The 15,000-nt window shown below is 35.2% G+C and overlaps 1 protein-coding gene across 1 annotated transcript in view; it reads left to right on the top strand.

Annotated features, from left to right (window-relative positions):
- The first annotated feature begins 1,770 nt into the window (after positions 1-1,770).
- Positions 1,771-15,000, top strand: part of LOC135218092 (ionotropic receptor 21a-like) — a 38,727-nt gene continuing 25,497 nt past the window's right edge. The window contains exons 1-6 of the mRNA XM_064254238.1: positions 1,771-1,854; positions 3,231-3,374; positions 6,971-7,054; positions 11,000-11,154; positions 11,270-11,396; positions 12,744-12,860. Of these exons, the coding sequence (XP_064110308.1) occupies positions 1,771-1,854; positions 3,231-3,374; positions 6,971-7,054; positions 11,000-11,154; positions 11,270-11,396; positions 12,744-12,860 (711 nt within the window). The remainder of the gene's footprint in view (positions 1,855-3,230; positions 3,375-6,970; positions 7,055-10,999; positions 11,155-11,269; positions 11,397-12,743; positions 12,861-15,000) is intronic.

Below are 15,000 nucleotides of genomic sequence, written 5' to 3'. Positions count from 1 at the left end.
TTGGGTGTTTGGGTCAGCTTATCCCCCCTTCCGGCGGCCATCCTGGAAACAGAGCATATCGCCAGCAAGAAGTTCACAGGATAAAAGGTCTTAAGAGTAGACCTACGAAGTACCTAGCTAGCTACTCACTTCCTTTTGGGATACGTCCCTAAGGCTTACAGGAGTCTTATTCCCCCCATCTACGAACGGAGATGACAATCGCTGGCCTGCTTTGGGTTTCCCGCCTAAAATCAGCTGATGTTAGGGTAAACATGGCTGCTCTTTTAGAAATAAAATAAATTAATAAATTCTGGGTAGACGAGAGGGGCAATAAACGTAATAATATATATGTATATCCACACATACACTTGTATATCCTTATAAATATGTTAATGCTTCTCATGACGACTACCGTTAGTGCAGGTAAGTACGTGGACTGGATAAGGTCGAATGGCAGTACTGGTAAAATTGGAAATGAAAACAGCATGATGTGCTTGTATAATTGCATTCGCATTTCGTTAATATAGCACGTAAAAGCACAACCAAAAGCCAGTTTGCCGGCCAGAAATTGTTGCACATTTTTCCAGGTATGACTAAGACGATAGATATTTATAATAGGTATAAAACTGAAATTCCGTTACGAATTGGTAAAAAAAAAAATTTTTAAATCAAGGAGTATCTGTGAACTGTGGAGCAACGAATATTATGACAGAAAATTATTCTTTAATTTGAGATTTGTGACGTAGGAATTCATCGTTAGACTACTCATTAAGCATTAGATTTTCGTAGACAATAGCATTCAAGAGAATGATTTATCTCTTCTTTATTACATTTGGTTTGCATGTTTCGGCATAGGTAAATTGCAACAAAATCACCATACATCAACAGAAAAAATACAGGATGTCCGGTGATAAGCCATTGATTGTGTTCTTTAAAAGAGAAAGAGGAAGCAGTTAACGTTTCGGAATACGGAGTCATAAAATGGAGGGGTACTGATAGCTTTACGCAACCAGGGCCCATTAATGAGTGTCTATTAGTGAATGGCCTTCATTCTCAAAATTCTACGGGCGATGATTTTCAACCTTGCTGATGTACCTATATACAATCACGAAGAAATTCTAGGAATTGTATCTGTATTTTCTTATTTATTAAAACCCTACATCTGATAAACTCTTGATCATCTTTGAAGAAAGGCATAGAATAGCATGTACCTTTTGGTCTTTGGAGTTCCCTGTCTCAAGCAGCCTTCTTCCCCTTTCTTGTATCGTCTCCTCTCCCCGTCCCTTTTCTTTGTTAATGAATCTTTGTTCTTTTACGCGAAACGTCAACAACAAAGTAATGAAACGTTCTTCTTGCTATGATCGCCATGGGACACAAGTTACTTGTGGTGCATCGCTCCAGTCAACATCCATGTATTAGAAATGGGAATGCCTAAATGTTGGCCTCATATGACTAGATTTTGAGAGCTTGTAATGTAGCTTTTGGGAGGAAGGGACTTATGAGAGATAGATCACTCACCCACTTTTTAAATTTTCCACGCTTTAGAAACTGGACTGAAAGATAGAAAAGAATTTAGGAGGAGTAGGAACGTTGCAAGGTAGAGATTGCTCAGGCATGACTGAGTTTTGCGGTTGTCAGTCGTCTTATTTGCTTGTGGTCAATACTGTTGTTGTTGTTTCTGTTGTTAATGTACTCATTTTTGAGGTTTGGTTTCGGACTTATAAACTGACGCAGGAGTTAACAATATCATTTATTACTTACGTTATTTCATGAGTTACAGATGCCCGTAAGATGCGGATGATGTGGGTACTTGTGTTTGGCGCGTCTGCCGCAGCGCTGTTCCCATCAAAAGAAAAGGACGAATCGTATCACGTGGTACGTATTATATTTCCACTTACCATTATGTAAATGTTTTGCCATCCAATCAAACGAGAGTTTATCCACACTCTCTTTTTCTTACCATTTTCCTGTAAATGGGAGCAAAACTTAAGCCGTTGTGAGAGGCATCATTTAATTATAAAAATTGATTATAACTATTTTACCTCTTCAAAACTTTCAATTTGTTCGTTCTTTTTTTTTTTTCATTGTAATCCAAATAAGATTTTTATGTCAGTTGATATAGCTTGGCTCTTGGAAATTTGTCATTCAACTCGCACTTTTAAGACAGAAGAACCGAGAACAAAACATAAATATGCATACGGACATATATATACACATTACACTCCGGGTTTACCTCTTCATCTCCTGATATACTGTTTAAAAAATTGGAACTCGAATCCAATGGGATGAACGGGACTTCGACATTCCCTTAAATTTGGGAACATCTTTTCCCGGTGATGCACATTTGTGAATCCTTTATTTATGCGAAGTTAAGTAGACGTTGAAGATGTAAGGTTAATAGCCTAATTATATCTATGTCCCTTTTTCTTTACAGTCACCAAACAGAATTGGGTTTCTACGACCTCTTCTCAACAAAAAAAAGGGCATATACGAGTACATGTGCATATATATTTGTTTACAAATGTATATAGACGTGGTATAAATAATAATATATATATTATATGTATTTAGTAATATAATATATATAGTAATATATATATATATATATTATACACACAAATGTCCTTTAATATCCAGTCTGCTCTACCTTGGGATTAATATATTTTCACATATATATATATATATATATAATATGATATATATATATATATTAGATATATGATAACCGAAGGAGAATTTTTTAGTTGATAATAATTTCGTCCTCTCGTGGATTCGAACCAGCTCACAGAGGAGAAATCAGGCCTTCAGTGACATTACCGACTCGGCCAACAAGTGAGGTATAAATGGATACCGACTCCGACCGTACAAATCAGTGTCAAACTCAGGTATTTGTAATTCGAATCATTATCGAATCCACGAGAGGACGAAATTATCATCGACTAAAAAACTCCCTTACGGTTAACATATTTGAAAATATATTACTTCCGAGGTAGAGCGAATTGGATATTAAAGACATTTGTAACTTAATGCATATAATATATATATATATATATATATATATATATATATATATATATATATATATATATATATATATAGATAGATAGATAGATAGATAGATAGATAGATAGATAGATAGATTAGATAGATAGGTAGATAGATATAAGTATGAAAATATATGCGTAAGTGTGTCTGTTATTGTAAAGGCAGATAAAGGACTTACATTATCTGTTATCATCCTTTCTTTCCAGATGCTTGGTGATGCTGTGTCATGGGTAATTGACCATCATTTGTCTGAGTGCTCTTTCACCATTCTCTTTGCCGAAGAGGATTTCTCAAGGAATGTAGCGAAACAAATCATTCGCTCCATGGTTGACAGGAAAATACCATATCAGGTGAGAGAGAGAGAGAGAGGTAACATTTTCTTTTTGAAAATATGTAATGACAAAGTACCTTGTAATCTTTGTTTACATTTCCGGGTTAAACTATATTTGAAAGAATTTTAGGATATGGAAAATGGGTACTTAGTGAATCTGTTATTTAGATGTAGGTTTTCTGTAAACTGACGTTGAGAAAGTGTTATCTGTGTGTCTATTTACACGCACATCAAGGATAGCTAAAGTATTTTTGTTCTCTACTGCTGAAGTAAATTCAATATTTTGGTGTTTTGAGTTCAAATAATCAAGAAACAGGGGTACATGTTCTCCAAATCTAAAAATTTAAAATGCATCATCTACATAACGTAGGTAGAACAGTGGTTTAAAAGAACTGGAACAATTATCTAGCCAAACAACCTCTCGGTGAGATAAAAAGGCATTGGCCAAAGTAGGACCGACAGGGTTTCCCATCTTTTTGTTTATATACATTTGTGTTAAACATAAAATAACATTTAGACGCAGCTAATGTGAACAGTTTGTGAACCTGTTGTTTATTAAAATTCTGTATACTTTTGGAATCATTAAACAAGTGGTTGATGCATATACCAATGGTTTCTGTTAAAGGAATATTAGTAAAATAGGATTTACATCGAAACTTAAAAGGACACAGTTGCCTAGTTCTAGATAGCAAATTTCTTTGGTAAAAGTAAAAGAATCTTAAACTGTATACTTATTACATGTTACAGGAGCTAAAATAGGAACAAGAAACTTAGACAAATGGTAATTGAATGCACTAATAGCTAACATGATTGGTCTGGGTGGGACACCCTTCTTGTGAACCCTGGGAGACCATAGACCAAGATGTAAATATATCGTTATAAGTATGTTCATCCAGAACACCCTCAGACTTCAACTTTCTTAAGAATCTGTTAATACTTTCCTCTTTAGTGAGTAACTTTAAAAGAATATCGTCCTTAGCTAATTCGAATCTAGTGAGATTGTCAAGGATAAATTGCAACTTACTTAAATATTCATCTTTATTTAAAAGAACAATCCCGTTGCCTTAATTAGGTCTCATTACCACTATAGCTTTATCTTTGGAGATAAGCTCAATAAAGCAGAATGCTCTTCCTTAGAGATATCGTGAACAAAATCGTTATGAGGATCAAACTATGTAGACTGAGCCAGGTTGGGGAGGCTGACCTGGGGAAGGCCTAAACCACAAGGGTGGGGGACACAAGTTACCCTAGGAGAGCCTTCACTTGAGGGTACCCTTATCAGGGAAAGTTGTTCCTCAAGGCTACTTCCCAGTAGTTAGGTAGGTTTCCTGCAAGGCCAGGGAAGCTTGCTTGGGAAAGGCCGAAAACCATAAGGGTGCAGGCCCCAAATTAGCCTAAGGAAGCCATTCTTTGAAAGAGACCTAGATAGGGAAATGTCTTCCTCAGGGGCTTCTACCCCAGAAGGAGCTAGTTTTTCCCCCCAGGCCTGGGAAGGGACCCTGGGGAGGACCTGAACCATAAGTTTGAAGGGTTCTAAGGTGTCCTAGGGTAGCCTTCGCTTGAGGGCACCCTCGCCAGGAAAAAGTGGTCCTCAGAGCTTTCTTTCCTGGAGGAAGGTTTCCTTTCAGGCCTTGGAAGCAGGCATTGGCAGGACCTAAACCATAAGGACTCATGAGAGCACCCAAGGTATGGTTGGAAAGCCATCACTTTAGGGCACCCTCTCTAGGAACGGTCTTCCTCAGAGGCTATAACCCTGGAGAGGTATATTTCATGCCAGGGCAGGTAGGGAGCTTGGGGAGGGGCTGAACCACAAGGGTTTGCGACCTCAAGGTGCCAAGGGAAACATCCTACAGGGCAACTTTGCAATCCTCAAGAGCTGCTTCTCTGGAGGGAGGCAGCATTCCTTCCATGCCAGGGAAGCAGGCCTGTGGAAGGCCTAAACTATAAGGTTGGGCCTCCAGGGCACCCTAAGAAAGCCTTTATGGTACCCTTGCCAGGGAAAGGTGCTCCTATGAGGCTGCTTTCCTGGAGGAAGGCAGGTTCTCTACCTGATTTTGATTAGTCACATAGCCACAGTCATATTGTATATATATATATATATATATATATATATATTATATATATATATATATATATATATATATATATGTCATATGTCTTATATGATATGTATATGTATATAATATATATATATATAATATCTATATATATATATATATATAATATATATAATACTTTGACACTCTTTGTTCATATGTTGCAAGCACTGCATAAATCATTCACCTTGCAAGTTTCTGCATTTTCCTTTTATTTATACTGAACATGCTATCTTATCTATGAAGGGGCGTTGGCTTTACAATTCCTGCATTCTTTCAAACTTTGGTTTCCATGCAGAAGAAATCCCAGTTCTCCTTTAAAATCTTTTGCACAAACCGTACTACCTTCTTTGCTCAATTATCCTTAGATACACCTTTTTTCTCCTCTTACTATCATCTTTTACAAATACTACCCTTAAACACTCACATGATTCAAATTTTCCAGTTCGTCTTCCTTCAATGTTAAAATCATTGATCAGTCTCCACCTCTCTCAGCGGCTTCATTAGGACTGGATTATAAATCAACATACATTATTTTTATTGCTGCATGCGGACAAGAATTATTAGAACGCGCATGGAGAAGCCCGATTCCCCAGATTGCAAGTAACTGAAGTTGTGAGTATAAATCAACAATAGCCTGCGTTAAATTTGCAGATGACCACAGACTTCATCCTCCCTACTTCAAGGAAACCACAGGATATCTGTGAAAATCTGAAGGAAAGCCCGAACTATACAGAACACCCCGGGACACGACCACCGAGTCCAATAATGAAACAAATCAGACGGGAATCATGCTCTTGCCCACGACCTTGGATGCAAGTCTCAGTCTAGATCACGTATTGCTCGGCGCCACGAATCCATGCCACCGTCCAGATTGCCAGCGAGAGAATGAGACCCACTGACGTTATGTTTGAAATTCAAACGTCAGCATTCAGTAATGAAAATCGTGTACATCGATTTATAATACATGCCTGACGAAAACACTTAGAGAGGTTGAGAAAGAGTCTGTTGACTGGGAAAAAAGAGTAAATGGAATGAATCCCAAAAAGATTTCTTCCTTATTCCTGAGAAACTTGCCAGAAGAGAAAAAGAGGAAGTATAGACTGATTCAATGTCTTGATAAGAACAATGCCATTAACATCAATAGAAATTGTATATATATATATATATATATATATATATATATATATATATAATATATATATATATATAGTATATATATATATATATATATATATATGTGTGTGTGTGTATATATATGGGTGTATGTGTGTATGTTTAAAAATTTCACAGCAGATGCACGTGACTTATATATATATATATATATATATATATAAATATACTATATATATATAATATATATATATTATAGATATATATATATATATTACGTATGTGTGTGTACTCGTACATATGTGTGTGTGTTTGCGTAAGTGCTGTTTCAGACTGTAAAGAATAATTGTATATACATATGTCACGTTCTTTTTCTAATGTTTTTATTTTACTATTCATATTTCAGGTTGCTAGTGCTGGACGAGAGGGTGTGGAAGGAAATGTTCGCTGGCGAGTTTTCTCCTGTAATGTCTACGTCATTATTGCTAAAGTAAGAATCACACATTTCATCCATGAGAGTAATTTATTTCCTTCAAGGCGAGAGTAAGAAAGTTGACAACTACATTATAGCTATTCTCCAAGTAAGGTCAATGAGTAAAAGTTATATGCACGCGTTTGAAAACTACGTAAATAATATATATATATAGATATACTATATATATATATATATATATATATATATATATCTATATATATTTATACTATATATAGATATAGCTATATTATATATATATATATATATATATATATATATATATATATAAAATGTGTGTTTGTGTGTGTGTGTGTATGTGTATGTGTGTGTGTGTGCGTGTGTAATTTGTAATAATATAATATTTATAATATTTGTGAGCATATACTCACAAACATTAAGAAACAAGTTTATACACACACACGCACACACACATATATAAAATCTATATATATATATATATATGTGTGTGTGTGTGTGTGTGTGTGTGTGTATACATATATGTAAGGATCTTATTTAATTTTTCTTTATTTTATTGTTTGTTATAGTAACATTTTTTACTTCCTGTTATTTGAAGTAGTTTTATATTTCATTTCTAATTGCTTTTAATCATTTCTTACTTTGTTTGTTGTTATGTGGTAGAGTCTCCGGAGGCTTAGGAAGACAAGATGCAGTTTTCTTACTTCATTAATAACTGGTAAAGAAATGCATTGAAAATACAGGTTAAGAATATGCCTACGAATCGAAGTGTGAGCCTTTCTTAATTCTTCTTACCCACATGGGGTGGCACTCTTCTTCAAAGCTAAGATTCTCGGCTCTGTTTCTTCTTTTTTTTATTCATTTATTTTATTTTATTTTATTATTATTTTTTTTTTTTTGCTTCTCTGCCTCTCTCCTTCTGCTTCTCTCTGCTTGCCTTCTTCAAAGGAAAAGTCCAACCCACAGTAGGCGGATAATTTGCTTGTATTCCGCCTTGTAGTTGTCCTTATTGGTTGAAGATTATCTAACGACGTCCCTTAGGTGTGATTTATTGAGTTAATTCCTCCTATGCGGGTGGGAGTACTGACGTCACCGGAAGTCTTCAGGTTCCAGCGAAAGTTGAAAGGTCAGGTCACAGGTGAGACGGCTAGGCAGTTTTTTATGATTGCGTTTAGATTATTCCAGCACCTGTGTTTTGACTACAACTCACGACACTTGCTGATCGTTACTCTCTCTCTCTCTCTTCTCTCTCTCTCTCTCTCTCTATTATTCATTCTCTCTCATTCTCTGTCTATCATTTGTCTATGAATGGTTCTCTCTCATTTCTTTTTCTCTTTTTTATATTTATGCTATTCCTAACTAATATTTTCTTAGCCAAGTTCGACGGTGATCTGTAAGGTCGGAGTCGGTATAAACTTATAACCTCTTGTTAGCTAAGTCGATAACGTCCCTGAAGTCCTGATTTCTTCTCTGACCGATGGGCGGTGGCTCAAACCCACGAGAGGACGAAATTATTGTCAAATAAAAAATTCCCCTTCGGTTTACATAATATGAAAATATATTAACTCCGAGGTAGAGCGAATTAGATATCAAAGGACATTTGTAGCTCGAATAATTTATATGAATCACGGTGATGTGATAATTATTCATATATATATACATGTATATACACACACACACACATATATATATATATATATATATATATATATATATATATATATATATAGATATATATATAGTTTCTATATATGTATGTGTGTGCGCGTGTATGTTTTTGTAAACAAATAAATGTACATATTCTTTGGAAGCTTAAATTTCAAGTGGGCTTGTTCCATATGAATAGGCTGCATCGTCTGAATATAATAATAATTATAATATAGGTTATGTATATACAGATATATATATTATAATTATTATTATTGTATTCGGATGATGCAGCCTATTCATATGGAAAAAGCCCGCTTGAAATTTAAGCTTCCAAAGAATATATTGCTCATTAGGAAGAACTCAGAAGAGGTAAACGAAGTACAGGAAGAAGATACCCCACTTATTATAAAAGAAAAATAATAAATAAATTATCAAATAAATCAAAATTTATTTAAATGCAAGGAGAATAATATTAGGGTCCAAGTCATAACTACTACTGTTAGGAAACAGAAACCTACCACCACGAACCACTCTATCTAAAAGTTTGCTCTCAAGCAGAAGCAGACATCCACACCGAGAACAGTATTCTAGTAAAGGGACTACAAATGACCTAAAACAGGATGCAGTGATTTTATCACTGTTTTAGTAGATGTTTCTCAAAAGTTAGATGGGAGTCAGAGGCTATACATAGAATAGTTAAAGCTTCAGTCTCATTCAGCAAAGTTCCATCCACCTGAAGGGGAGGATGGGATGGGAAATCTGTGCGAGATCTGCTAATCAATGGTGTTTTCGTTTTGCTAGAGTTCAGCCTCATAACCCACCAACTACAATATTGCCTGATCCGGTCCAAGCCTCGATTGAGGCTGAGGGCAGCTTCGTTTCTCAAGAATGGAGACTTTACTACACCCACAAGTGCTGCATTATCAGAATACTGAACAATCTTCTTTTCCAGGCCAATAACCATGTCACTTGTATACAGTGGACCAAGAACACTGCCCTGTGGAACTCCAGATACAATAAGTCTTGGTTGACTAAAGATTCCGTCCACAGACACTCACCGCTGCCTATCTGAAAAGAAATCTTGAAGTAATCCTAAATCATATCCACCCTCAATAAGTGCCTTGAGATTTACTATATCGAAAGCAGAATTAAATCTGTGTGTGTGTGTGTGTGTGTGTTGTCTGTAAACATACATACAGTACATTCATTTACACACATACATATACACACACACTATATATATATGTATATAATGTAATACTATATACATATATATAAATATATATATATATTATATTTATATTTGTATGTGTGCATTAAGCTACAAATGTCACTTAATATCCAATGCGCTCTACTCGGAATATTATATTTTTTATACATGTCCGAGGGAATTTTTTAGTTGATGATAATTTCGTCCTCTGGTGGATTCGAACCACTGGACTGAAGAGAAATCAGGACTTCAGTGATGGTGATGTGATAAAAAGTTCATATAAAATTATTCCAAGGAAAGGTGAATTCAATACTGAAGGGGACTTTCTTCTTCGATATTTGATTGAAAAATAGTCACATGAGTACTGGCGATAAGACTTTACCCATTTATATATAATATATATATATATATATATATATATATATATATATATATATATATATATATAATATAAAATGGGTAAAGTCCCCTTCAGTATTGAATTCACCTTTCCTTGGAATAATTTTCATTCAAATGAAATTATGTTTATTAAGCGCCTTTACCTTCGTTATTCGAACTATGCCTATTTGGTTTTAGCAAAAATGACAGGGACTTATTTCAGTCATCAATTGAGATATAAACTGACTTCGAATCTGTTGTACTTATAGTAGATATTCCTGTCGAATTCAGGTTCGGTACTTAGAATTGAAATCTACCCCCTTCACAATGATAGCCCAGTACTAAAGCTTGTCACCAATTCAAATGCCGTGACGCTTTTGCATCCCCAAATATTAGTCCCCCTAAATATCGAACTCAATTTGCTTTTAGAAAAACTTACCTTGAATTAGAAAAATAAATGATAAGTGCACATATCTTCGTCTGCGTGGAGTGTGTGTTTGTGTGTTTGTGTGTGTGTGATAAACTTATAGATGATGACGTATATTTCATTCATTTCTGAGAATACACATTTTCCCTACTGACACTTGTATCACAATCGCCTAATTACGTAACGTATTGAAAGTTTTGTTTGTCAAATAAGAATCCTATGGTACATATTATACCCTGCTTGATGCTTACAAAGATAGAATTACAATCCGGGGAATTAATTATGAAGCGCCCTGATCGTAACTAATTACGGTTTACAGAATCTGCGTGATTTGTCCAGAATTCTAGATGAAGACGACGAGGCCTGGGACTGGACAGGACGTTTTTTGTTCATTTCTCTTAACACCAAAAAAGATCTAGAAGTCTTTGTTACGTGGTATAAACTTCAGAAGACGCTCGATGTCATTTTCTTCACGTAAGCATTTTTCTTTTCATTCGTTCGTGGGCATTTTGGATTTCACATTGTGCTTTAGCTTTACTTCACCATTTCATTTTCATTTTAGCACTGCATACCCTCATCTATTTCGCAGGCAAGGCCACAATAAGCAGGAACTCTCACTCGCTACTCACTTGCTGTATCGGGAGAAAAAATTAGAATTTCTTGTCCTGTGGAGAAACAACACTACTTCTTTGCAAGTCGATATTTTCCCTGAAAAGGTATGGCGTTGGGCGTCTGGCATTTGAATTTGTTCTTTAGATGTCAGAGTTTATATTTCAGTGAGAGACTGAATTGGCGGTCATATAGCAACCTCTTCAGTTTTCTTCTTTATATCTTTAAAAAAGTTTCTTATGTGATTGTTTGTCAGAGCTTGACAATTTATCTTCGAGAGAGAGAGAGAGAGAGAGAGAGAGAGAGAGAGAGAGAGAGAGAGAGAGAGAGAGAGGAGGATAATTTAATTAATAGAAACTTAAGATAATCTGAGTTCTTATTTTACTCAATTTGTTGTCTCAATAAAATTAGATTGGCAGCTAAGCGGAATATCAATTCTTAAATTAGTTATCTAACACATAGTATTAAACTACTAACACTTTCAAAAATAAGTGATGGCTTTATGTGGTTTGAACAGTTTACCCATAATTTCTTACGCTGAGTATGTGCCACACATTTCTTGAAAGTTATATTTGCTACTAGAAATTTCCGCCTTGTAAAGTTTTTGTTGGCTAATAACTGATTTTGCGTGGATAAGGGCGACAGTCAATATGTATATACTGTGTCTCTGTTCACTAACTGCTGAATGGGTCTCTTTAAAGCTGATAAATGTTTCATTGCAGGAGAATGATTTTCTTCAACATTTGAGATTTGTTTTCGTGATTTGCATTTTACTTACATCTAAAATGACATTATGCAATGATTCTCACTTACTCTGGGAGTAAGCCTACGCAGACTACTTTGTTGTTGTTGTTGTTGTTCTTGTGTGAGAGGTAGGAAAGGTCTGTGGTGAGCCTAAAAGGGTATGAAAAAGGTGTTTTGCGTTGAGCTAAAAATACAGGAATTTTAGAATAGGACATCTATGATTTATTTGTTAGAATGAATGATGTGCATGTTATTAGTATGAGTAGTACTAAGTATGAGTATTAATTACGAAGATCACTTCACGTTAATTTAGGAAAATAATGTTTACAACTTATGCTTGAGGGGAAAATCTTGCACGAGACCCATGTAAGCTGGAGGTCGGATCACGCCTTGTTTATATTTGCTGTAAGAAGTCATTAAGTATTCATTTATTTGTGTTTTTATTTTTAGCATGATGGTGTGTGAGGATGAATCATTTTACTTTTATTGATTACGTGAGATAGACAACGTCCACGATCGATTCCAGAATTTGTTAACATTCCGAAACATTCGTCGGTTTCTCATCTAATTCACAGTTACATTATAGAAATAAACATATATCTTTCACAGAAAATGCAATATTGTTACTAATTTATTTTAGCCTTAATGATAAAGCCTCTCTCTCTCTCTCTCTCTCTCTCTCTCTCTCTCTCTCTCTCTCTCTCTCTCAGGTACGAAACTTGAAAGGAAGAGCGCTCCGCGTGTTTACCTTTAATCACGCTCCCTCAGTTTTCTCTGATGTGGATTCCAAAGGATTCCTTCATAATGTTTCAGGCATTGATATTGAGGTGGGTCATTATTATTATTATTATTATTATTATTATTATTATTATTATTATTATTATTATTATTATTATATTGGCGCTATGAACTGCATACACCAAACATGTGCACATTTCGTCAGTATTTATTTACATTTAATTCCGATGTTTTACACTATCAGTGAAAACACACAGGCACAATTACATACGTACATATATCCACACATACACCCATTATATATATACATTTGTGTTAACATTTCCACATGGCATGTTTACACTTTCAATTATTAGGAACAAATAATTAATTGGTGCTCCTTTTCTAACTTGTGCCTCTTCGAGGATGGATGAAGAGTAATATTTGTCACTGTGGAATTCAGCATTCATGGTGGAGAGAGGTCGATTCCTATTCTCACAGAAAATGGAATCGCCTGGAATGTGTACAACATACATGATATCACCTTACGTCTCTCTCTAGAATAGATGGAGGAATGGTTGTGTTCATTGGCACCTTACTGTCAACCCCTTTCTGTCCTCCTTCTCCCAATACCTCACTTGGTGCACTTAGGCAATCTTAAAGGGTCCCTTTTGAACATTTATGTGTCATTTTTTCAGTTCCACCTTTAAATCCTATTACTTCATCTGGATCTCTTCATCTTACTGTCCAGCCACTACAGCTCGTTCTTTTCACTGTCTTCAGCACTGAAGAGTTTCCCCGTGCTTGTTTTGACAGCATTGATATCATCAGATCAGATCAAATCCATTCCTTCCACATAACTGACCCCTCTCGAAGCACTAATCCACCTGTTCATTTACACAAACCTTTTTAATTACTTCCACGTATTTCACACACACGTACACGCACACACACATCGTGTAATATATATATATATATATATATATATATATATATATATATATATATATATATATAATAAAAGGAGCCCATAAAAACGCCAAAATATAGAAAGTAAGTACTGTATTTCAGAGACTGCTGTCTCTCTCTTCAGGTAGTAATGAATGAGAAAAGTTACAGAAAAGGCGGTATTTATACCAAGAGATCCATCCACAGTTAAGCCTTTTAGGTTACTCCCACTGATAATTCCTCTTTAATCCTCTTAAGATTGGTTGAAGAAGATTTTATCTACTATATCTGAATCCTAGGTGCCCTTTGAGATGTTCATTACCTGTCTTTGTTTTGTATCGACTGTTGCTGCTATAAATTATACGAAATAAATTCCAGTTTATTCTGTGGTTATGACTACTCATATACTTGTAAATAGCTGAGTTCTGTTGTTCATACCTATATGACCGTTTATGTTATATTAATCTCTGGGAAAATTATTTTTCTGTTAAAACCGATGTAAGATTGGTCACAGTCCTTTCTTGGACTCCTTTTATTAGATGGAATTTTGTTGTAACAGAACATTGTTTACCAGTCATATATATATATAATATATATATATATAATATATATATATATATATATATATACATATGTGTGTGTGTGTTTGTGTGTATGGGGTCATTTTGGATGAAAGAATTCATTAATATAATCTTATGATTTACTGTAAGGGCCACCACAACTCACACTCGTAAGGTTAAGGGCAAGAATGAAGCGCTTTAGGCTTACCTTGAGTCAGAAAATCACTGAATTAGATAAGGTTGCCAGGTAGCCAGCCATTTATAATTAAGTTAAGTTTATTTACAAAAATGTACAGCCTTAAGACAAACTGAACGGCAGATAAAACCCGTGGAGAGGGCACAAAATACTGTGATAAGTCACTTCTATTATTTACAATGGCAATTCATTAACGGGCTGCCGCTTAGCACGAGAGATGGGCCGAAATCACGATCTATATGCAAGGCTGGTTGCCAATTATTGATGGTAATATTTTCTACGGTAAGTGGACGCTTGACAAGGAGGCAGGAACACGAAATTCAGGGCAGCAAGAATCTGGAAGAGCATTAAAGGTTAAAATCAAACACTAAACGAAGATCTCTCACAAGAATCATGATTAATGTACTATGGAGGGATTTATCCTTAAATCAAACACAAAGCTGATAATATGGGGAGAAATCTAATGCTTTTGTTGAATAGTTCAATTAATAGCTTTGAAAAAGTCACAAGGGAAACACGTGATGCTAGGAATGGGACAAAGGTGCT

The sequence above is a fragment of the Macrobrachium nipponense genome, chromosome 9 (genome assembly GCF_015104395.2).
Source record: "Macrobrachium nipponense isolate FS-2020 chromosome 9, ASM1510439v2, whole genome shotgun sequence".
NCBI lineage: Eukaryota > Metazoa > Arthropoda > Malacostraca > Decapoda > Palaemonidae > Macrobrachium > Macrobrachium nipponense.
The sequence above is the reverse complement of the archived record's forward strand: the minus strand, read 5'-3'. Positions and strand labels throughout refer to the sequence as shown.